Here is a 25,183-nt window from a genome sequence, read left to right as displayed (position 1 = left end):
GACTGCAGGTGTAAGCAGTACTCTTGTAAATCACCATCTGTGAAAGAGAGTGTCATACTTTCCACATAGGGAAAATGTAAGAATATTCTTTTCCCAATGTTTTGCTCATGTATTTCCAATTTTCTGAGAAAAGTGGGCACTACACTTTTTGTCTGGACTAAATTGAAATTCTCACCCTGCTGTTTCATATTTAGAATGTTCATTTTGTCATACAGAAAGGCTATGCTACATGTTCAATCTTGTTTCCCAAGCTCTTGTTGATTTTGAGGAAAAATTGAACCACAGTGTCAAAAAGATCAAAGAAACATTTTAAGCAGCAGCCTTTTGACAGCAAATGCATTTCAGTGTGAAGAAGTAAGCATTCAAACGCTTTGTCATTATCTTGGCCTAACTGGTGAATTATTCTGCTATTTAATGGGTGAGCTTTAATTTTGTTGATAGCAGGTATTAGAAGAGTCATGCTTGAAAAAAGCTGGCGGCTGAGGTTTTTGGCTGCACGATGTTGACAATTAATTACACAATGGATTGCAAACAGACTTGGAATTTCTTTTTTCATAAATGCAACTAAACCAGCATGGCAACCTGTCATATATGGTGCTCCATCTGTTACACAAGAAATTGTGATCCTAATTGGAATACTTTCATCCTCAATATACATTTTGAACTTGTAGATTGATTCTCTGTTGATATTTGGTTTTAACTTTTTACAAAAGAGAATCTCGTTGAACACTTAAAGAGGAATACTTGGGGTTGGCAGGTTCACTGATTGACACTATTTCACCATTCGGTTCCAGCGAGCGCTGTATCTTTGTGTGACCTGTTTTCCGTAGATCTGTAGAGAAAGTTGAGAGGGTGTACTTCACTTATCAACTGTTAAATTACATGAACTTGTTCCATACCGCGAGTCAAGGGGAACTGTTGGGCACCCTAGTTGCTAATTTACGCATCCCCAATATTGTCTGTTTGGTTGATAAGGTCGGATGCGATTGGCGAGTTTCAGACAATTTGTGACAACGAGTGCTCACTGCCTGCAGAGTTATGGTTCTTCCAGTGTTCCAGTTTCTCATCCTTTTTTCTTGGAAGTGCCTGCTCTACTAACGGTCGGTCAGGTCTCGTGCCTCAAGTTAGGGTGCCGCTTACTGCTCCCCCCCCCCCACCCCCAAGAATCTTGAGTACCCCTGATGACTTCTATTTTCCTCTAATGCCCTCTTAGGACATGTAACTTTGCCCTTGGAGCGGTACTGCCCCCGGTGGGAATCACTGCTCTAGCATCTTGAATGTGTTGCTCTAATTTACACCTTATTGTCTGCCTGCACTTCACTTTCTCTAACTGTAACACTTTTTATTCTGCATTCTGTTATTGTTTTCACTTGTATTACTTTAAGAACCAGAGTGATAAAATGATTTGTAAACAAAGTTTTTCACTGTACTTCAGTACACGTGACAGTAAAAGCAATTTACCAAAATGGGTTAGTGGTAGAAAGCAAGACTGATAGATGTTGTGGCCTGAAGGCTGTACCAGAGAGATTTGGTGCCCTCCTTGCAATGGCATAGTAATGATTGGAATTAAATGTGGGTATTTGATACAGAAATCTGTTGATGAGGCAAAAATTGCCAGTGTGGTTCATAGAAGGAAGAGTTTAGATTACAGATAACTAGTTAGTAGAGCTGGGTTGCAAAGTGGCAAGTGTAATTTTATTCAATGAAGTATGAGGATGTGCATTCTGAGAGATAAGGCAATATTAAGTAAGTAAGAGGACATTGAATGGTGCAAAGAAACCAAAGGTTTATGGAGGACATATCAGCAGAATCTAAAGGTGGGAGAGCAGATGTTTAAAAAAGTTTTTCTTTGTTGTCCAAAGTATAGAATATAAGCACAGGGAAGTTATGCTGGAAAACTATACAATGCGAGTTGGGTCACAATATAGGTATTGTCTGCAGTTTTGGGCACTACGTTTTGGGAAAAGTGTGATTACACTGGCTAAGGTGCAGAGGAGATTTAAAAGGATGTTGTCAGAACTGGAAATTGTAGATATGAAGAAAGATTGATTGGCTGGGATTACTTTTGGAACCGAGGCTGTGAGAAGATCTCAGTGTAAAATCATGAAGAGCTTGAGTCCACAGTTTCACGTGCCAGGGGGTCTGGATTTAATATGATTCAGTAGTATGGGGGGGGGGGGCAAAATAATTGTCATCCAGAATGCATCAGGAATCTGGAACTCCTTGTATAAAATGTGGTTGAGGCAGAAAGAAATTGGATGTGTTCTTGAATTCCTGTGACCTGGAGGCTTGGGGAGTTAACGCTTGAAAGATGGCATCAGTCGGACAGCTTTTATTATACAATGGTCGGAACGGTTTGTGTTGTAAATTTTCCATGAATCTTGCGTGAATCGAGATTTTCACAAAAAAAAAGACAACTTTATATCTAACAACAGTCTTTTGAAGTACAGGTATGTTCACTGTCAGGGTATAGAGTTACACTGCAAACTGACCTTCTGGTCCAGTAATTCTATACTGACCATAAACTAGTCATTTCATTACACTAATTCCACATTCACCCCATTTTCTTCTCCTGGCATTCCCATCAACTCCCTCCAGTTCCTACCACTGACTCGCACATGCAGGACGGTATACAGTGATCAAATAATTGAAACACAGAAAACCTACAGCACGTTACAGGCCCTTCAGCCCACAATGCTGTACTGAACATGTACATACTTTAAAAATTACCTAGGGTTATCCATAGCTCTCTATTTTTCTAAGCTCCATGTACCTATCCAGGAGTCTCTTAAAACACCCTATTGTATCCACCTCCACCACCGGCAGCCCATTCCACAAACTCGCTACTCTCTGCGTAAAAAACTTACCCCTAACGTCTCCTCTGTACCTACTTCCAAGCAATTTAAAACTGTGTCTCCTCGTGTTAGCCACTTCAGCCCTGGGAAAAAATCTCCTGACTATCCACACAATCAATGCCTCTCATCATCTTAAACACCTCTATCAGGTCACCTCTCATCCTCCATCACTCCAAGGAGAAAAGGCCAAGTTCACTCAGCCTATTCTCATAAGGCATGCTCCCCAATCCAGGCAACGTCCTTGTAAATCTCCTCTGCACCCTTTCTATGGTTTCCACATCCTTCTTGTAGTGAGGCGACCAGAACTGAGCACAGTACTCCAAGTGGGGTCTGACCAGGGTCCTATATAGCTGCAACATTACCTCTTGGCTCCTATACTCAATCCCACGGTTGATGAAAGCCAACGCACTGTATGCCTTCTTAACCACAGAGTCAACCTGCACAGCTTTGAGTGTCCTATGGACTCGAACCCCAAGATCCTTCTGATCCTCCACACTAAAAAGAGTCTTACCATTAATACTATATTCTGTCATCATATTTGACCTACCAAAATGAACCACCTCACACTTATCTGGGTTGAACTCCATCAGCCACTTCTCAGCCCAGTTTTGCATCCTATCAATGCCCCGCTGTAGCCTCTGACAGCCCTCCGCACTATCCACAACACCGCCAACCTTTGTGTCATTAGCAAATTTACTAACCCATCCTCCACTTCTCCATCCAGGTCATTTATAAAAATTACAAAGAGCAGGGGTCCCAAAACAGATCCCTGAGGCACACCACTAGTCACCGACCTCCATGCAGAATATGAACCATCTACAACCACTCTTTGCCTTCTGTGGGCAAGCCAGTTCTGGATCCACAAAGCAATGTCCCCTTGGATCCCATGCCTCCTTACTTTCTCAATAAGCCTTGCATGGAGTACCTTATCAAGTGCCTTTCTGAAATCCATATACACAACGTCTACTGCTCTACCTTTATCAATGTGTTTAGTCACATCCTCAAAAAATTCAATATCAAGACTCGTAAGGCACGACCTGCCTTTGACAAAGCCATACTGAATATTCCTAATCATATTTTGCCTCTCCAAATGTTCACAAATCCTGCCTTTCAGGATCTTCTCCATCGACTTACCAACCACTGAAGTAAGTCTCACTGGTCTATAATTTCCTGGGCTATCTCTACTCCCTTTCTTGAATAAGGGAGCTTCATTCGCAACCCTCCAATCCTTTGGAACCTCTCCCGTCCCCATTGATGATGCAAAGATCATCGCCAGAGACTCAGCAATCTCCTCCCAAAGTATTCATTAAGTACCCCTGCTGTCTCATCCAGTTCCATACACACTTTTCCACTGTCACACTTGATTGGTCCTATTCTCTCATGTCTTATCCTCTTGCTCTTCACATACTTGTAGAATACCTTGGGGTTTTCCTTAATCCTGCCCGCCAAGGCCTTTTCATGGCCCCTTCTGGCTCTCCTAATTTAATTCTTAGGCTCCTCCCTGCTCGCCTTATAATCTTCTAGATCTATCATTACCTAGTTTTTTGAACCTTTTGTAAGCTTTTCTTCTTGACTAGATTTTCAACAGCCTTTGTACACCACGGTTCCTGTACCTTGCCATCCTTTCTGTCTCATTGGAATGTACCTATGCAGAACTCCACGTAAATATCCCCTGAACATTTGCCACATTTCTTCCGTACAATTCCCTGAGAACATCTGTTCTCAATTTATGCTTTCAAGTTCCTGCCTGATAGACTCATAATTTCCCTTACTCCAATTAAACATTTTCCTAACTTGTCTGTTCCTATCCCTCTCCAATGCTATTGTACAGGAGATTGTGATCACTATCTCCAAAATGCTCTCCCACTGAGAGATCTGACACCTGACCAGGTTCATTTCTCAATACCAGATCAAGTACAGTCTCTCCTCTTGTAGGCATATCTACATATTGTGTCAAGAAATCTTCTTGAACACACCTAACAAACTCCACCCCATCTAAACCCCTTGCTGTAGGGAGATGCCAATCAATATCTGTGAAATTAAAATCTCCCACCATGACAACCCTGCTATTATTACACCTTTCCAGAATCTGTCTCCCTATCTGCTCCTCGATGTCTCTGTTACTATTGGGTGGTCTATTAAAAAAATTAACCAAATTACCTATTATTGGGATGTGGGCGAAAGCAGCAAGACATGGGGAAACCTGCCTGGTATGGAGACCATGCAGGCTCCACACAAACAGCATTGAGGTTAGAATCAAACAAGTGGTTGTGAGGCAGTAGCCTCTACAAGCTGCAGTACTGAAATTTGCTGGAATTGAAGCTAAGTTCAACACTCTACATTTTGGATTGCCTGTGTGGTTTCACTGAATATCATGGGAACTTCATTGGAAATGGATGAATGGAACAGCAGAAATTAATTTTCCCTTATCTCTTTTGTCTTTTAGATAGTTCTAAGATCATGCAGTATCTGTTAATTTTTGCAAGTCTGATTACAATGGTGATCCTCTTCAACATGACACTGAAGTCAAATCTTCCGTAAGTCTCTCTCAGAGCTTCCTTGCATTACATTGCCCCCAGACAGGCTGAGAACTGAAGCACAACAGCCCTACCAACCAAAGTTGAGTGAATGGACTGAAGAAACTGTGATTGTTCTCAGAACAGAAGATGCTAAGGAGAGATTGAATCAAGCTTTTCATACTTGGGAAAGGTTTTGGTGGAGAGAGTTTTCAAAACTGAATTCAATGGTAATGGAACCAGAGGCGAGATGTGTTTGTTATTCAGAGATTTATGATTCATTGCTGGAAGTATATTAGTAATAATTTACAAATATTAAGTGGGTAAATGCTTGGAAAGAAATAAACAGTATGTGTGGGTAGAGGCAAAGAATGCTCCAAATAACTCAGTCGTTCAAAGAACTGCAACATGCAGAATGGTCTGAATGGGATAGATAATTCTATGAAGATATGGCATTGGAGTATGTCCATGACATGCTGTACTCTGACCAGCATGGATGATGGAAACCTCTGTCAGATTTTAACAAAATACCTGCAATTTGTCATTTTAGAGTTTGTAATGAGAAAGAAAGTAATTGCTACCCCTGTCAATGTTTTATGCTTTGCTTCTGATTTTGAAACAACCTCTTTTTAAAAAAAAAAGAACAGTGAATGGAAGTTGGCCATTAGATCTCATGAGCTTGCTCTACCATCCAGTTAGATCATGGCTGATCTGATCTTGTCCTCAGTTCCATGTTCTTGCCCAATCTTCGTAATTCTTAACTTCTTGATTGATGAAAGACCTGTTTTTGCCCTTGGATATAAATGATGATACCTCCAAGCCTGCCTGGGATAGAGAATTCTAATGATTCACAGTCCTCACAGAGGAAAGCAATCCTATTTCACCCTCACTCCCACCCAATCAGCATCTACTCTGCCAAACTGGTTTGTATCAATGTAATCATCCAAACTTTAAAGTATTTGTGATCACTGTTCTAATAATGCAAGTCCTTGATTCCAAGAGTTACCCTCATAAAACTTACTCCTACGAAAGTACAAATAAGATCAAAACCGCAGCAGGCTCATATTTACTACTCCACCCCATTGCAATAAAGGTTAATGTTACATTTGCCTCCCTAATTACTGAGTGGATCAGTTGACTAACCTCCTGTGTTCCATCTCCATGGATACTGATGCTTTTCCATACAGCAGCATTCTGCAGTCTTTCACCATTTAAATTGATAAAATAATTTTAGCAAATATTCTCCAGCCCACCCCAACTCAATCATACTCAGTCTGTGCCATTAGTATTTGCTCATTAACCTGTTTATATCAAAGTTCAAAGTAAACTTATCGTCAAAGATCATGTCACTAGATACTAACTTGAGATTCATTTTCTTGCAAGCCTTCACAGTAGAACAACAAAATAAAATAGAATCAATGAAAAACTACACAGAAAGGCTGACAAATAACAAATGTGCAAAAGAAGACAAACTATGCAAGTAGGAAAAAAACAAATAATAATAGTAATAAATAAATAAATTAGACTGAGAACATGAGTTGTAGAGTCCTTGAAAGCGAGTCCATAGGTTGTGGAATCAGTTCAGTGTTGAGGTGAGTGAAGTTATCCACGCTGGTTCAGAAGCCTGATCTTTGTGGGGAATAACTTCCTGAATCTGGTGGTGTGGGACCTAAGGCTTTTGTACCTCCGCCCTGATGGCAGCAGTAAGACAAGAGCATGGCCTGGATGGTGGGGGTCCTTGATGATGGATGCTGCTTCCTTGTAGATGTGCTCAATGGTGGGGAGGGCTTTTCCTCTGATGGGCTGGACTATATCCATCACTTTTTTGTAGGCTTTTCTGTTCTTGGGCATGGTTGTTTCCATTCCAGGCCGTGATGCGTCCAATTGGGATACAATCCACTGTGCATCTATAGAAGTTTATCAAAGTTTTAATTGACATTGCGAACCTGCGCTTCTGTGCGTTCTTTGTGATGGTACTGACGAGCTGGTCCTGGGACAGATCCCCTGAAATGATAATGCCAACAAATTTAAAGTTACTGACCCTCTCCACCTCCAATGCCCTAATGAGGACTGGCTCATGGACCTTTCACAGGCTCTTTTTTTTTTCTTTGTGTTCACATCTTGCTTTCCTACCTATCATTGAATCATAAGACATAGGAGTAGAATTAAGCCATTTGGCCCATTGAGTCTGTTCCATTGTTCCATCACGGCTGATTTACTTTCCTTCTTAATGCCATTCTCCTGCTTTCTCCCTATAACCTTTAACACCCTTACTAATCAAGAACCTATCAACCTCCATTTTAAATAAACCCAATGACTCAGCCTGCACAGCCATCGATGGCAAAGAATTCTGCAGATTGAAGAACTTCCTCCTCATCCCTGTTCTGAAGGGAAATCCATCTATTCTGATGTCGACAACTATTGGAGACATACACTCCATATCCACTTGATCTAAGCCTTTCAATATTGTTAGTAAACCTGGTGATAATATAATTGATCCCATCATTCAATAATGTAGAGTGGCAGTGGCCCCAGCCTGATCCCCGTAACAACACACAGTTACATTTGTTATCTGAAAGTAACCCATTTACCCGGAAACTTTTTCTCAAGTTAGCCAAACCTCAATTCAGCTACTTTTATTATGAACTTTTCATCCAGAACATTTTGTTCAGGGGACTTCTCATTCTGGCATCCCATTGATTTGTTGTCACTATTTGCCTCGCTCCACCCTCTCTTTGCCTCCAGTTTTTGACCAGTAGTTAGGTTCTTTTAGAATGAGACAACATGTTGGCTCAACATCTTTACTAATTTTGTATTTCCAAGTATTAATTCCTGGTCTTTATTTCTAATAACCACCATTTACATTAACTGTTCTCTTTCTTTTTATATACTTAAAATATGCCTGCTTTATACATCTTGTAAGTTAACTGTCATTAGATGTTACATATCATGACAACAACCTTTCACTCAATGTTGTCAGCAAAACAAAAGAGCTGAACATTAACTTCAGGAAGGGGTAGTGTACATGCTCCTGTCTAGATCAATAGTGATAGGGTAGAGAGAGAGAGCTTCAAGTTCCCAGGTGAAAACATAAAACAGTACAGTTCGGCCCACTACCTTGTGCTTTTAACCTACTTCAAGATCAATCTAATTCTTCCCTCCCCAAATAGCACTCCAGTTTTCTTTCATCCATGTGCCTATCTAAGAGTCTCTTAAGTGTCTCTAATATGTTGCTTCCACAGAAACTTTCTGTGGTTATGATATGTTGCTTGAAACTGAACACAAATATAATTTCAGACTACTTGTGTCACATAGGACCTTGGAGAAACAAGAAATTTACTTTTATTGAATATATTCTGTTTAATTGCATAACACTGCTATGCCATATCGCTTTGCCATAGTTCAACTAAGCTAAAAGTGTTGATGATTTTCTTTTGTACTCGGTGCCTGAGGCTTCTCGCTTAAGTATCCAACAATAATCAGCCAGCATTGATAGATATCAATTGCCCTGATACAGTTTCTCCATGACCGCAATGTCCTGGTGAAACCTTTCACTGTGCTCATCACTGACAGCGCCAAGATTTGCAGGGAAGAAGTCTAAATGGGAATGCAACAAATGAATCTTCAGTGACATGTTGCACTTCATGGTTTTGTATGCTTGAAGTATATTGCCAACCAGCTGCACATAGTTTGGCACCCTGTAGTTGCCAAGAAAAGTTTCAAGAATATCCTTGAATGCCTTCCATGCGATTTTTCTCCAGTCATACTAGAAGTTCTTCGAATTGCTTATCATTGACGACCTGTTTGATTTGTTGATGAACAAAAATGCCTTTCTTAATCTTGGTATCAGTTATTCTAGAAAACATCTGTCTCAAGTATCAAAATCCTTCATGGAAATTTTGTGCCTGGTGACAGCAGATTCCATCCTTGCAGTCTTGAACCCAGTAATTCTGCTTTTGCCTTTGACAAACCCAAGTCTCTGACCAGGTCATTTAACTCAGATTGAGTTATCAGATAAGGCTCACTCAACATAAAGAGTTCAAAATCTGTATCAATATCAGTGTTGTTTTCCATTCCTGACTCGTGCATCATGGCATCTTCATTGGCCTCCTCTGGACTCCATGTCTCTGCGTGGCTCAGTACTGGAAGACCATCATCATGTGACACGGGTCTTATGGCTGAAGGGAGATTGGGGTATTCCATGGATTTCCTGTTTTTAGCAGAGAAACCAGACACACTGTCAGATAGAAATAGCAGTCTGTCACATGATCTTTCTGCTCTCGCCATATCATCGGGACAGCGAACAGCATTGACTTACGAGCACCCCGAGCCAAGCTCTAAGATCGACTGCGTATGTTGTGCAACAAATGTGAGCAGCGCTGGCTTTGTCTTGGTCGCCAATTTTACACCCAAAGTAGAGCTCATAGGCTTTCTTAATAAGCGGAGTCGTGCTCTATCTTTGAGATTTAAGTGGATACTCGCCACAAATATAACAATGTATTGCAGCTGTTACAACATTGGCAAGACATCTTGCTATCACAAATACTCCTGAAAATACAATTTCTTTGTATGAAATTGTACGCACAATAAGCTATTAGAGCATGCGCATCAACGTGATCGCAAACTGATATACATGTAAACGCAATGCATGGAACAGTGCGCGTGATGCTTTTATACCTGCTCTTAAATCTGTCCTGCCATGCAGTATCTGCCCTGATTAAGTATGCCCAAGCAAACCTGGACAAGTTAGAAAACTTTTCAGCTTCATTATGGGCACCAGTATAATTGACTTGACTTGAATTAGGAACTGAAATAACAAATATAGGCATTTTTTTAAAAATGTTGCATGATAGGGAGATTTCATGGAGATTTTCCTGATCAGCTGCTCAAAATCCAGACGATACACCCAAAGGTATTCAGGAAGCAAAACCTTTGTTGTCCAGTGTAATGGATCAGATCGATCAGATTAGTTTGTTATCGTATACACCAGGATGTTAAGAAATTGGTGAAGCTCACAGAGTAAATGGTATACACGGCAATAACAAATACAACCATAAATTCGGTGCTGAGCACAAAACAACACAGTATTGCAAACTGAAGAAGTCCAAAAAGAAATCTAAAGTGACGATAACAGAAGAGGTAGAATTTAGGGCTTGAATATGTGGTAGCACCACTGCTAAGGTGTGTGAAACAGTTGATTGGTTCAGAAGCCTACAGCAGAGGGGAAGAAGCTGTTCTTGAATTTGGTCATCCAGGTCTTCAAGCTCCTCAAAGTTAGAAGAGAGAACGTTCAGGGTGGCAGGCATCACTGACAACACTCCTCACCTTCCTGATGCAATGCTCTGTGGAGATGGACCTGATGGAAGGAAATGACATGCCTGTGGTGGACTGGGCAGTGTGTAATACTACCTGCAGGTTCTGTCAGTCCAGAGCAAAGCACTTGCCACACCAGGCTGAGATGCAACTTTTCAGGATGACTTTCTATAACACATCTGTAGAAGCTTGAGAGAATCCTTGTGGGCAAGCTGAATCTTCTCAGATGCCTTGGAGAGTACGTGCACTGATGTGCTTTCTTGATCACTGCATCAGTATGGAGAGAGCAGGTGAGGCTGTTGATGATATGGACACCTAGAATCTTGAAGCTGTCAAACACTTCTGCAGATAATGAGGACAGGGTTGTGTCCACTACCAGTCCCCCACCCACCTGTCCATTTCCTTATGTTCACACCAAGTTCTAGCAGTTCCTAATCTTCTGCCCCACAAACTGTTGCTGCAATGTATCTTCAAAATAGTGTACTCTGTCTTTCAATTTGAAACCAAATTTGATTTACTAGTTAGCTAGGAATTTTATTGGAGATATTCTATTTCTCTTGCTGTTATCTGTAGTATTGCTGGTCTATGGCTCTGTGGAGTCTTTCATGTTAACCGACAGGCCAATTATTGTGTGTTTTTTTTCTCAAGAATACTTGTTAGTGAAACGCTACTGTGACAAGCACAGTTTACACTATGTTCTCATTATCCATTGACTTACCTACCCGGATCTCATATTCATAAGTTTGCCCCAAGCAGAACTTTACATTTTATGGGGGGGGGGGGACATACCAAAAGATCAGGAATATCTACATGTTCTTCTGAAGTCAGTTAACAGTGTGCGGTAGAAATTGGGGTCTGGATTTTGTAGCAAGAGCAGGAGCCCAAAATATTGGCTCAGTGTCGGCTTGTTCTGACATTGAAAATTTACTTGCAAATTGATATATCCCTGGAGAGGTTCATTGTCAGCAGCTTTAGTGGTACCTGTGCTTTTTGCTACCTGTTGCTGCAGGCATGCGTCACTAACACTTAAGAAACATAAGAACTTGGAGCAGGAGTCAGCCATCTGTTCCATTGAGCCTGCTCCATAATTCATCAAAATCATTGCTGATCTAGCCATGGACTCAGCTCCACCTACCAACCCTTTTACCAAAACCCTTAATTCTCCTGCTGTGCAAAAATCTATCTAGCTGCATCTTAAATATATTTAATGAGGTAGCTTCCATTGCATCCCTGGGCAGAGAATTCCATAAATTCGCTACTTCCTGGGAAAATCCCCAGCAAGAATTAAAGAGCTCCCTATCCCTTGGGAGAATTAAAGGGACCTTATTGTAACCCCTTTATCATGAGAAACACCATCACTTACAGGTTCAATGTATTTTAGAAAACTCCAATATTTAATATGTAGACTTCAAGAAAAGCATTTTGCACATGTTGTTAAATGTCTCTTGCCTTATTTTGATCATTAGTATGAGTTTGGTAAATCCTTAATGTGCTTCTGTGATGCAGCTTACTGCTGCCCAATTTTGAGATGGAAGTGCTCCATAATCAATACTGTTGATTTATCCATACTCAATATCCTGTTCCAAATTTCAGAATATACTTTTACATAACAATTCTAAAGCATATAAACAGACAACATTTTCACAACAAGTAATGTTATTCATTAATTAACATTAACACATTAGCAGTTATCCATTTACAAATTTAAAGCAAGTAGCTCAAGTGATTTTAACACAAATTAGTTACACTTAGAACCTTATAAATGTGCTTTATGGCACTGATGTCCTAACACATAACTTCAAGGCATGAACATCATGGGGCTGATATACAGTTCAACTTTCTCTATACAGTCAGAGCAAACATTCCCAGAATTGGTGAAACAAGAATTAAATAGTCAGGTTCCCTCCACTCTTCTTCATCAAACTTGCATAGGTAAGATATGGCAGGGATTTTGGGTTTACCTCTAATTCATCAATGCAATCCTTTGACAAAATAGTTTTCCATTTTCCATTTCTGGTGATTGTAAAGGATATATTTGCTATTTCAGATCTAAACTATTGGACCTTTAACGTATCCTGATTATCATTGGCATTTATTCTCCAACTCTGACCTCATAGAAGTTGCATTCTATAGTGACAGCCGCCTGTGTGGTAAAGGTAATACAGAGGCCCTCAATTTAGTCTGAGTGTCTATGAAGGAATGTCAGTATATTTCCAGCTTGGCATAGTGTGTGGTTTAGAAGAAAACTTTGCCACTTACATTCCTGGGTAAGTGTTCCTCTTGCCATTCTGGGTGGTAGAGGTTGGTTTTGGGATGTACAACAGAAGCAGTCTTGGTGAGTCTCTGCAGTTCATGCCTGACATCTGCAGCATGTTGGTGAGGAGGTGAAGGTGGAAGGTCAACTGAATTAGATTGAAAGTAGCCAGAAAATGTTGCAGGTACTCAACAGTTCTGGCAACATCTGTGGAATGACAAACAGAATTAACATTATAGATAAGGAAGGGGTGGACAGGACCGAGGCCAGGTTTGCTGTGCGAGAGGAGGTACAAGAGATTGTGAGAGAGACTGCAAATGCTTAGATGATAAGAGAAAAAATGGGGAACGTTACAAATAGAAGCAAAATTGGTCAATCCTGGTAGATAAAGTAGGGAATTCAATGTTGAATCCTGAGGACTGAAAGGATCTTGCTGGAAAATGAGATTCTGTTTCATAATCATCTGTTGGGCTTTATGTGAGAGGACAAAGCTCAAGAAACCATTGGGAGCAGGATGAAGAATTAAAATGGCAGGCAAATGGAAGCGTACTGTAACCCCAGCAGACTGGACATGGGTGCTCCATAAAGCACTAATCCAATCCGTGTGTTTGGTTTCTTCAGTATAGGGTACACCATGTCATGATCACCAAATACATGGCACTGGAAAAACTGCAAACGAAGTGATGCTTCCCCTGGAAAGGGTTTCTGGGTTCCTGAATGATGGGGGGGGGGAAGTGGTAATAGGTCACGTACTGCATCTTCCACGGTGGTATGGGGAAGTGCTGTGAGATGGGGAGCATTGGGGGAGAGATAGTAGATAGACTGAGGCCATTCAAAGACACCTAATAAGGACCGTTTGGGCAGCAGCATCAGGAAGTACTTTCTACTGCCAGAAAGAGTGGGATTGACGATCAGAACTGAGAAACACGATTCCCTTGTTCTCTGCCAAACAGGTTCTCTTGCTTATGAAAGGGCAGCAGGTTGGCCTATTAAAATTTGTCTTTGTTTAGTTACAGCATGGAAGAAAAGGACTGCAAAATTGGGTATTCTGCAATGTACAGTCAACATGTTATATTAAAGTAAGTTATCTCTTTATTTTTCCAAAACTCTTCTTTCAGTCATTGCTCTGGAGTTTCTTGATCATATGTTGGAGTTTTAATTTTCCGCCTTAATTTTTGTTTCAGTTTCACAAGAAACACAGAGTTATTCTTAAGTTTAAATGATGTTTGGTGGAAGGAGAAAAGCAATCCCATCCATGAATTACCGTATGGAATTAAAGGCACTGGTGAGAAGTCTTTCAACACTCTATTCCCTTTAATCATGGTTGAATAAATTGTCCAAGGGTGGGCTGACGGTGAGTGTTGGGGTGAGAGGAGGAGGGAGAAGTGGTGGACAAATGAACACCCTGAGTATTTTACTCCTCCTGGTCTGTGTTCAGACATTACTCAATTCATTTCTCATGATAGCTTTCAGTTTGGATTTGAAGCAGCAAGTTTCACTCTTTGATATCCAGAATACTGAGTTCACTATTTCTGCTTGAGATCCCCTTCCCTGCCCCATGTGAAAAAAATGCTTGGCAGAGAAGGGATTGTTATTTCAAAATATGGCTAATAGATATTTGCGGGTGTATTTTGCAGGTCTAGTACTAGATGCGCTCAAATAAATCTTAAGTGTCTTGCAGCCCAGAGACCACATTGATACAGATCATTGTGCACCGATCTGTACTAATTCAATTTTCCAGCACTTTGTCCATGGCCTTCTCTTCCCTGGCAATTCAGGTGCTTTAATGCTGTGACAATGCTTGCCTTGACCACTCCCTCAGACAGTGTGTTTTAGGTTCCAACCACAATCTGGGGGGAGGGGGGGAAATCATTCTCAAATTCCCTTTAAACATATATATATATCAGATCCTCCCCCTCCCTCACTCGGAGGAAAAACGAACCAAGCCTATCCAATCTGTCCTTGTTATTAAAACATACTATTCCAGATAACATCTTGGAGAATGTCCTCTATGTCCTCGCCAATACAATGGCATCCTATCTGTAGTGCAGCAGATACAGCTGTACTCAATGCTGTTGTGTACATCTGTGGTTGCTACACTACAGGAGAGGCAGAGCTGTGGCTTAGCTAAGGTTTTAAATAGTCATATCATAACCTCCCTGCACGTATATTCTGTGCCCTGCTAATGAAAGCAGGTATCCCATATATCTTGTTCACCAGCTTAACTACTTGTCCTGCCATCTTCAGGCTTGTATACTAAAGCCCCTTTGTTTCTCAAAACATAAAGCCCCTTTGTTTCTCAAAACTCCCCAAGGTCCTACTATTCAATGCCCTGCCCATATTTTCCCCTCCCAGGATTAAATTTCTTCTGCATTGCTCTTCCCATCTAACCATCTCATCAGAATTGAACTACCACCTCTAAGCTATGAGCAACTTTAGCAATTTTCACCTACACATGCCATCCCTGCTAGCACCTGTGTGAATTTGCGTCTGACAGAGCCTGCAGACCTCTAGGCAGCACATGGATCTGCAAATGGGCTCACCAGGAGACTCTTTTGTACAGCCGAGGTGGGAGCTAGTCTGTGAAACCAACATGTATGGAGCACTGTCTGAAGCATACCTTCTCAATGGGGCTCGTACACCAACTTGGCTCGTTAGCTAACTCTGCTAACAGCCATGTGACTCAGTAGTGAGAAGGCCACCTTTCTTAAGCAATACACATCTAGGGTCGGTATGATTTGGGGTTCAACCAAACAGGAATGTTGGGAATTCCGATTAAGGGAACCTCGATTTGAGCAAATGTTGTGTAAATACTGCCCATACACAGTTATCGGTAGCCCAGAATGACAGATCATACACCAGCATAAAATTATAAAGAAACTATATTTACCAATTCTCAAGTTTATCAAAGAGTTAACAGGGAATGAAAAGGAAATATAAAAGGACCCATTGCAATTAAACTGATCTAAGTGTGCACATAAACATTGGAGCTCGTTTCTCACATAGCTGGGTGTATCGTTTTACTCATGGCGCTGAATTCTCGTCACCACCAGAGGTAGAACTTCCCTTCTTGGAACCCTCCGCTTCGCAAAGCACACCTAGCAAAAGGGTCTCCACATTCGAATGGGATCCTCCAGGTATCTTCTCTCTGCACCTCCTGCCAAAAGACCCCAAACCAGACTATTGACCGTCAGGAATATCTTCCCGCCCAGCTCTCTAGAGCCTTTTCTCATACCCCACAATCCTCATTGATTGACACAACATTCCCAAGTTGGGCAACGTGGCTTTAGCTGAAGCCAAAACACTCTTACCAGCAGGACACACTGCTTTTACAGAAAACTGCTAAAATAAAGTACCTCACAACATAGCAGTAGAAATCTTAACCAGGGCATTACATTTGTTTTGTGCATTAATTTTCCTGTCATTTCATAGCATAGTATTCACATTATCCTGTTTCGGAATACATTATTTATTTATTTTTACAATTATTAATACAGAATTATCTGCATTTTGGAATAGCACCACATCAGATACTAAGATAAGATGATATCTCTTTTTGCATGGCCGTAAGGGATGGGGTGGTATTATATATAAATTGGGCTAGGATTGAAGGGCGCTCCATCATAATAGTCCCATCTGTATTGTGCAGGAGCAGAATATGTGTCTAAAATAAATCTGTCAACATTCACTATTTTGTTTTGTCTGACTAAGCCACAATTAGACAGGTATTAAATACAGTTGCAAAGACGGTGTAAGTCTTGTGCATTAGCAGTATGGTTTCCAGTAGATGCTCCTGCAGAATAAGATGTTCCTGAGTTTGCTGCTACAAGTGAAATCCCAGCTGCGTAGTTGGTCTGGGATAAGATGTGACACTACTGGACTAGATGAGCTGCTTGTTCTGAGTATAGAATGGAAGCGGTCTGTTACAGTAGTGGAGGGAGCTTCACTTTGAATTGACCTGTTGTATTAACTTGGGAGTTCAGAATCAGGTTTGAGATTACTGGCATATGTTGTGAAATTTGTTGTTTTGCTGCAATACATAATTTAAAAAAGCTATAAATTACTATAATGAGGGAAAAATGGTGAGGTACCTGGGTTCATTGTCTGTTCAGGAATCTGATGGCGGAGAGGGCACATCCTGGGTGATGAGGTCCTAAATGTTGGACCTCTGAGGCATCGTTGTTTGAAGAGTCCTCGATGCTGGGCAAGCTAGTGCCCATGATGGAGTTGGGTGTGTTTGCAACTTCCTACAGCTTTTTTCCAATCCTGTGCAGTGGCCGTTCCATACCAGACGGTGATGCAACCAGTTAGAATGCTCTCCATGGTACATCTGTAGAAATTTGCTAGAGGTCCTGAGGCAGACAAATGGTTATCTAAAATGGGAGAATGATTTGAACTCAATGTTTATTATACATTGAATACAGCTGTGAGAAGCATCTGATAATGTGGAGTGGGCTGCAGACCACAAGCAAAACACTGCTTTATTTCTAATTAATTTAAGGATCAAAGGTAGAAGTTGTTACTTATCCTTGGCTGCCATTGGGTTGATGGTGTTCAGCTGCTTTTTGTGTAACATCCTAACTCTTCCAGTGATGGAACCTCTGTGGTGCTGCTGGAGCAGAAGTTCCAGAATTTAGACTGAGTGACAGTGAAAGGACAACAATGTACTTGAAGAATGGCTTGGAAGGGAATCTGCAGCTAGTATTTCCTCTGTTTGCACGCTGGGTTTGAAAGGTACTGAGAAAGAGATTTTGGTGAGTAACGGCACTGTTTGCTGTAGGTAATACACACTGTAGCCAAGAGTGGCTGTGGTGGGAGCAAACGTTTACAGTGCTGTTAGGAGTGCTATTCAAGTACACTGCCTTGTCCTAGATAATGCTAAACTTCTTGAATGTCATTATAGAGCTCCACTTGTCTGGGGAAATGGTGAGTATGCTATCCTACTCCTGAGCTGTACTGTGCAGGCAGTGAAAAGACTCTGGGGTGGACAGAAGGAAACCCAGCCTCTGCTCTGCTCTTTAGCCACTATTTATGTGTTAGGGTCCAGTTGAGTTGTTGGTCATTGGCAATCCCCAGAATGTTGATGGTGGGCTGTGTGGGTCAGGAGGTGAGTCAATCATTGAGTCATTATAAACCTTTCACTTTCCTTCCAGAACAATCAATTAACAGGATATTGGCCAAAATACGTTATGACATGCCTGAAAATATAAAGAGGTAAGTTGTTTATCAGTGAGGAGTCACATGTGTAGTCAATAGCTGTTGCCCTTAAGTGCCTTGGTATCCACTTTTATTGGTGCCTTTACCTATGTCTAGCTGGATTGATTGATAAGAAACTGATATCATCATCTCAAGAAGCAGTCAAAAGATAATGGATGCCAGAAATGGCACATAGATTTCAATGAAGCTATAATTTGATGTTTGTTCAACATAAGTTTTAACAAGGCAGGTTAATAACATATAGCCATTGCATTAAGGGGAAGAATTTATAAATGGCTGTAGTAGTGGAAAATTCAAGGTGATGGGATACGATTGGCATTGCATTAGCAGAGGCATCACATACTGTAGTCTCAGTAGGGGCTTCAGTTGTTTAGTTACTGTACTGAGGGGAACAAATTTTTATTGTAGGTCTTGTGTCTTTTGTTCAGGTTGGCTTGTAAAAGATGCGCTATCATTGGTAATGGATACACTCTGAGGAACAGCTCCCTCGGAGAAACAATCAACAAATACGATGTTGTCATTCGGTGAGGTGCAACTCTTGTGGTTCTTCTCAAGATAATATTTCCTTCTGGTTCTATGCATGAGTGAGCTGGCAGACTACCTGCTCACTTGGTTGCTAACTGGTACAAGTGTCCTCGGTCCCAGTTCCAGTTTTTCGCTTGCCTTTGCTCTTAAGGAAGCCTTCATATATTACCTTAGTTGCCCAAACTCCAGCAGCAGTTTCTGTTAACACAGCGCCTTAATAAAAATGTCCCAAAGCACCTGATAGGACATAATTTGACACCAAGCCATAAGGAGAGATCAGGCGAGGAGATTGAAAGTTCGGCCAGAGCCATAAAGGTTTTAGGAGTATCTTAAAAGGGTTGAAAAATGTTGGTAGAGGGGCTATTCGAAGAGGGATTTTCACAGTTTACAGCTCTGATGACTGAAGGCACTAGTGCTAATAGTGATGAAATAATGAAAACTGGGTTTCAGTATCCGGTTTATTAGCACTGACTTATAAAACGTGAAATTTGTTCTTGTAGAAGCGTTATGGTGCAAAGTCTTTAAAATAACTATAAATGGAGTGTGGATCTTCAGGCTCCTGTACATCCTCCCAAGAGATCAGAACTGGATGAATGTAGCACTCCAATAAGGACTGGGAAAATGTACAGAAATATGCTAAGGGTTCTGGACATGAGGCAAAAAAAGTTTGAGGTTATATAGAAAGCCAATGAAGATAAGAAGATGCAGGGGCGTTGTTAGATAGCACCTTGCCACCAAAGCATTAGTATGCCTGCCCTTTTTAGTTGCTAATCTATCTTAATCCACATTGAGCCCAGTCAGTGCTTCATCTTCCAGGATAGGCAGTGGATTGTGAGGGTAGGGGTGTGAGTGGGGTGTGGGATTACAGAGGTGAGTGTGCTGGCTATTCTCACCAACTTCAACTTGGTTGTCACTGATCAGGGAGTGGTTGCTCCCCGGTCATGTGAACTCTGAAACGAGGGGCAGTAGAGAAACATGGTGAAGAAGCTTGTGGAGCACATACATGATAACAGGAGGTACTGCGCTTTCTGGGGGTGAGGACATGGGTGGATAAATTGCCCTCTTTTTCATTGTTGCAGAATAAATGATGCTCCCGTCCGAGGCTACGAGAAGGACGTTGGCAACAAAACCACGCTGCGTTTCTTTTACCCTGAATCAGCAGGTTTCACGTCCGAGATTGAAAACAATCCCAACACACTTCTTGTGTTTTTACCCTTCAAGCAAGTGGACACTCGTTGGCTCAGTGCAATCCTGTATAACGAGAAAAGAGTTGAGTGAGAACTATTGTGAAGAAGATCCGGTTGTTGACGGGCTTAGTCAATTGAAAGCATCAAGTTTCTTTCTCCTGTCAATTCATGAATATGCCCCATAAGCCAAGGGAAACTGTCAGATAGGAACCATAGGGTAGTGATCTTTATCCTCTGAGTTTTGTGCCTTTGGTATTGTTTGCCCTACAACCTGTAATGATATCTTGAAGTCAGCACATCATAGAGCATAGAAACAGGCCCTTTGCCCCATAAAGAACCCATCTATTCTTTTCCCATTTATCCACACTTGGTCTGTAGCCATCTGTGCTTAGAAATTTAAATGCATGTCCAGATACTTCTCAAATGTTGTAAGAGTACTTTCTGATGAAACTGTCCAACCATTATCTGAAATATGCCCATTTAATTTCCCTTGCTGATGGCATTGACAATAGCCTCCTTTCATGAAGTCCCCACGATGTGGCAGTTTTCCATTGCTTGTACTGAATTTGTAACGCAAAGTTTGGGAAAGGCAAAAGGCAAGGAATGAAGTGATCAAGTTAAATCAGGTTTATTATCATGACACAACCAAGAGAAAATCTGCAGATGCTGGAAATCTGAGTAACACACACAAAATGCTGGAGGAACTCAGCAGGCCAGGCAGCATCTATGGAAAAGAATTCAGTCGACATTTTGGGCAGAAACCCTTCGGCAGGACTGGATAAAAAAAAAAGCTGAGGAGTAGATTTGAAAGGTGGGGGGGGGAGGGGAGAGAGAAATGGCAGGCAATAGGTGAAACTTGGAGGGGGAAGAGATGAAGTAAAGAGCTGGGAAGTTCATTGGTGAAAGAGACAGAAGGCCATGGAAGAAAGGAAAGGTGGGTGTGGGGTGCACGAGGAGCACCAGAGGAGGTGATGGACGAGGAAGGAGATAACATGAGAGAGGGAAAAAGGCTGGGAAATGGTGAGGTGGGGGGGGGGGGAAGAGAACATTACCAGAAGTTTGAGAAATCAATGTTTATGCCATCAGGTTGGAGGCATCCTATCCAGGGGGCAGTCTCATACTCTCAGTCGCTTCACGCCACGGAAACCAGCATAAGCACTGGCCTGATGAGCCTATAAGGCTCGGGACAGACTTTAACTTTAACTTAACTCTCTTGTAACAATAACTGCATCTACTTCTCTTCCTTCACACACTACAACATCAGGCATACTGCTAGTATTTCCCACAGTGAAGGCTGACGCAAAATATTCATTTACTTCATCAGCCATCTCCGTGTTTCCTGTTATTATTTCTCCAGCCTCATTTTCTAGCGGTCCTATATCCAGTCTCATTTCTCTTTTATTTTGAACATACCTGAAAAAACATTTACTATCAACTTCGATATTTTTAGCTAGCTTGCTTTCATATTTCATCTTTTTCCTTCTAATGATTTTTAATTGCTCTCTGTAGGTTTTTAAAAACTTCCCAATCCTCTGTCTTCCCACTAATTTTTGCTTTGTTGTATGCCCTCTCTTCTGCTTTTACAATAGCTTTGACTTCCCTTGTCAGCCACACGAGAATATTGGTCCCCCTTGGGTTCAGGTGCAACCCATCCCTTTTGAACAGGTCATACCTCCCCCTGAAGAGATCCCAATGATCCAATAACCTAAATCCCTGCCCCCTGCACCAGCTTCTCACACTCACATTTATTTGCCAAGTCACCCTCTTTCTACCCTCACTGGCACGTGACATAGTCGGCAATCTAGATATTACTACCCGGGCGGTCCTGCTTCTCAGCTTTCTACCTAGCTCTCTAAACTCTCTTTTCAGGATCTCATTGCTTTTCCTTCCTATGTCATTGGTACCAATATGTACCAAGACATCTGGCTGCTCCCCCTCCCTCTCCAAAATGTTGTGGATGCGATCTGACCCTGGCACCTGGGAGGCAACATACCATCCGGGTGTCCCGTTCACGTCCCCAGAATCTCTTGTCTGTCATGTATACATGAAATATACATTATTTACATAAGACAGTGAAGAGAAAAAAATACTTTGGTCTAAGGTCGCTAGTTGGAATTCAAAAGCATAGAATGGACGTTCCCAATAGTGGGGAAGTCTACGACCAGAGGCATTGCCTCAGAATACAAGTACATTCCTTTAGAACTGAGAATGAAAGGAATTTCTTTAGTCAGAAGTTGGTGAATCTGTGGAATTCATTGCCACATTCAGTTGTAGAGGCCAAGTCATTAGGTATATTTAAAGCAAAGATCGATTGGTTCTTGATTAGGAAATGTGTCAAAAATTACGGGGAGAAGGCAGAAGAATGGAGTTGAGGGAAAATAAATTAGCTATGATTGAATGTAGAGAAAACATGATGGGCCAAATGGTCTAGTTCTGCTCTATGTCTTATGGTCTTATGCACTTAGCCAATGCCTTCACTCTGCTCGCAGATTGGACAGAATCAGTTGGAGCTGCCAGTTTTTGTCAAGCAGATGTTGAGTGTGGTGTACTGAGCCGCCTGTAAATATGGCTTTTGTACTTGGAGTTGTTCAGTTGCCATTGAGCTAATCTGGATTGGCCTCAATACCATACTGTACTCAAGAAGTCAGTGAAATCCACTTCTTACAAAAGGGTTGGCCCACTTCAGTTAAAGCATGAACACAACGCTGGAAGAACTCAGCAGGTCAGGCAGCATCCGTGAGAAAAGAGTAGCCAATGTTTCGGGCCAAGACCCTTCATCAGGAATGGGGGGGGGAAGAGAGGACCGAAGCCCAGTAATAGAGATAGGGGAGGGGGTAGGGCCTAGAGGCGCCAGGTGGAAAACCAATCAGAGGAAAGATAAAGGGGGAGGGGGAGGGGATAAGCATGAAAGAACTTGTAGAGATAAAGAAGCAGAAAGTTGAAAGGGGAGAGAGGCAGAGAGGGACCTGGGGGAGGGGGAGGGAATTACCGGAAATTGGAGAATTCAATGTTCATACCACCAGGCTGCAGGCTACCCAGACGGTAGCCACCTGGCGCCTCTAGGCCCTACCCCCGCCCCATCTCTATTACTGGGCTTCAGCTCTCTCTTCCCCCCCCCATTCCTGATGAAGGGGCTCAGCCCGAAACGTTGGCTACTCTTTTCTCATGGATGCTGCCTGATCTGCTGAGTTCTTCCAGCGTTGTGTTCGTATTCTTTGATCCACAGCATCTGCAGTTGTATTTTTGTGTTTTGATTAGTTAAAGCACATTAGGCGGCCACTCAGCCTTTTGAGTCGGCCTTCGCTGTTTTGAAGAAAGATCCAGTTAGTTTGCCTTCAATCCTTCCACATTTAATTGCAATTTTCCTCCTTCAAATTGTTTTCTAATTTCCTCTAAAAATGGTGTTGAACTTCCATTTATTGCCCTGCTATTTGGTTTAAACCCCAATCTATTGGTGCATAAAATATGTTATCTGAACCAGCAGCATCAATTGATCTACCTTAAATCTGTGGCCTTTCTCCTACAATCATTGTGTTGTTTACCGAGTGTTTTGTAAAAACACTTTGATTGGCTAATATTGATGGCAGGGCACCCAGCCCCAGCCTATGGTCTCCTTGCATCTTTGCAACGGTCCAGTGGGATATGGAGAATTGGCAGCTCCTCCAAGCAACAGGTGTGGAGAACTCAGAAATCTGGTTCCTCCTTCAAGCTCTTGGTTGAGCTCAGACTTGGCTCAGGATAATTTATGGGACTGTGGAGATCTGGGCTGAACTCCACACCATCTGACAGATGCAAATGTTTCTTCTGCCCCATCATTAAGTAGATCACCACCCCAAACTGAAAAAAAAAAGGAAGGAATGAGAAGGCAGCCACTCTGTGCAGATGTCAAGGACGGTGGAAAGGCTAAGTAGGGGGTAGTTGCTGACTTAAGTCAGACTTGGTCAGTTATCGCAGATGTCCATCAGATGAGGACCCAACAGTGTGGTTGCTTTTTGAAATGGCCAGAAACCTTTCAGTTCAAGGGCAACCAGGGATTGGTATTAAATACTGATCTTGCCTGTATGTGTCTCACGGAAACCTGATGCTTGTCCTTACCTTCAGTGAATTACTCACCTTCTATTGACTGCTGGTCTCCCAGTTATTACTGATTCCTGAGGATGCAGGGACTTGTGAGCAGTAACTCTGAACCTCTCCATTACAGCTTTCTGACAAGACTTATCATCAGTCATTTATAAACATTTAAATAATTTCAAAACAAATATGAATGAAAAATTAACATTAATTCATTGAAAATCTATTTTCAATGTGGTATCTTAAATATGATTAATTGGAAAAATGAGGGTTGATCTTGCAGAAATGTACAAAATAATAAGCTGGTATGATGGCTAGATGTTTTTCCTAGTGGCTCAGTCTTAAAAGCAGTTTCAAGGCAAGTCATTTGAAATCAAAGTATGTAGAATTTTTTTCTCTCAGAAAGTGGTGGAAATCTCTACCCCAGAGGTTGTGGAGAACAAATCACTGGAGGTATTTAAAGTGGAATTACATAGATTTTTGCAAGATTGGATGATTGAGAGTTACGGGAATCTGACACAGGAGGAGTTGAGGGCTGGGTTGGATTAGCCATGATTGCATTAAATGGTAGGGCAGGCTTGAGGGGCTGGGCAGTCTACTTCTGTGCCATTCTTCTTCTGAAATTGAAGTAAGTAAAATTAAACAGATCACTTGCCTTCCCTTGAATCTTCAGTGAAGGTTGACATGCATGGGACAGCACTAGATGTGCCAGTAATGGCTAGTGTAGAGCTGAAAGACCAGTGGTGGTGTACCTTTTTCTTGCTTTGGTACGTTATGGAACCACCACTGGTCTAGTGCTGAGTTCAGAAGAGGAACAGGCCAGATGTGATGCCAGGTGTGGCTGGTAGAGCCACAGGTCAGCTAATTTGCTGCTGTGTTGTGTAGTCTACCATCATTCAAACCTTCCCTGTTCCTCCTGTGTACTGTGCTGACTTGCCTGTTGCTATGGTGCTGGTGGCTCTCACTGGCACCACTGGGTGAGCATAATCTAACCCATTATAAAGGACCTCTTCAATGGAAACCATACAGATGGAAACTTAATTCCCCTCAATCAATAAATATGACTTTCCACAATTTTGTTAACTTAGAGTATTATGGGACATGTAAACACATTGGTAACTGGAAGGCAGATGCAGGTCCACTATAATCTCATACATTGGGGTAGTCTCAATGAGCGGAATAGTTTCATCCTATTCCTGTATTCCAGTCCAAGTTGGTATTTCTGTGCTTTCTCCTTGTACCTCC

The 25,183-nt window shown here is 41.8% G+C and overlaps 1 protein-coding gene across 7 annotated transcripts in view; it reads left to right on the top strand.

The window, feature by feature from the left end:
* Window positions 1-25,183, top strand: part of LOC140716780 (CMP-N-acetylneuraminate-beta-galactosamide-alpha-2,3-sialyltransferase 4-like) — a 295,770-nt gene that overhangs the window by 238,521 nt on the left and 32,066 nt on the right. For 5 of the 7 annotated variants that reach the window (XM_073029671.1, XM_073029669.1, XM_073029674.1 and 2 more), the window contains exons 3-8: window positions 5,302-5,392; window positions 13,949-14,017; window positions 14,123-14,223; window positions 18,092-18,152; window positions 18,584-18,679; window positions 19,760-19,949. In XM_073029671.1, the coding sequence (XP_072885772.1) occupies window positions 5,302-5,392; window positions 13,949-14,017; window positions 14,123-14,223; window positions 18,092-18,152; window positions 18,584-18,679; window positions 19,760-19,949 (608 nt within the window). The remainder of the gene's footprint in view (window positions 1-5,301; window positions 5,393-13,948; window positions 14,018-14,122; window positions 14,224-18,091; window positions 18,153-18,583; window positions 18,680-19,759; window positions 19,950-25,183) is intronic. The other 2 variants (XM_073029673.1, XM_073029672.1) reach the window with 1 other exon arrangement.

This window comes from Hemitrygon akajei, chromosome 26 (genome assembly GCF_048418815.1).
Source record: "Hemitrygon akajei chromosome 26, sHemAka1.3, whole genome shotgun sequence".
NCBI classification, from domain to species: Eukaryota; Metazoa; Chordata; class Chondrichthyes; order Myliobatiformes; family Dasyatidae; genus Hemitrygon; species Hemitrygon akajei.
This window is presented reverse-complemented; position numbering and strand designations above follow the sequence as displayed.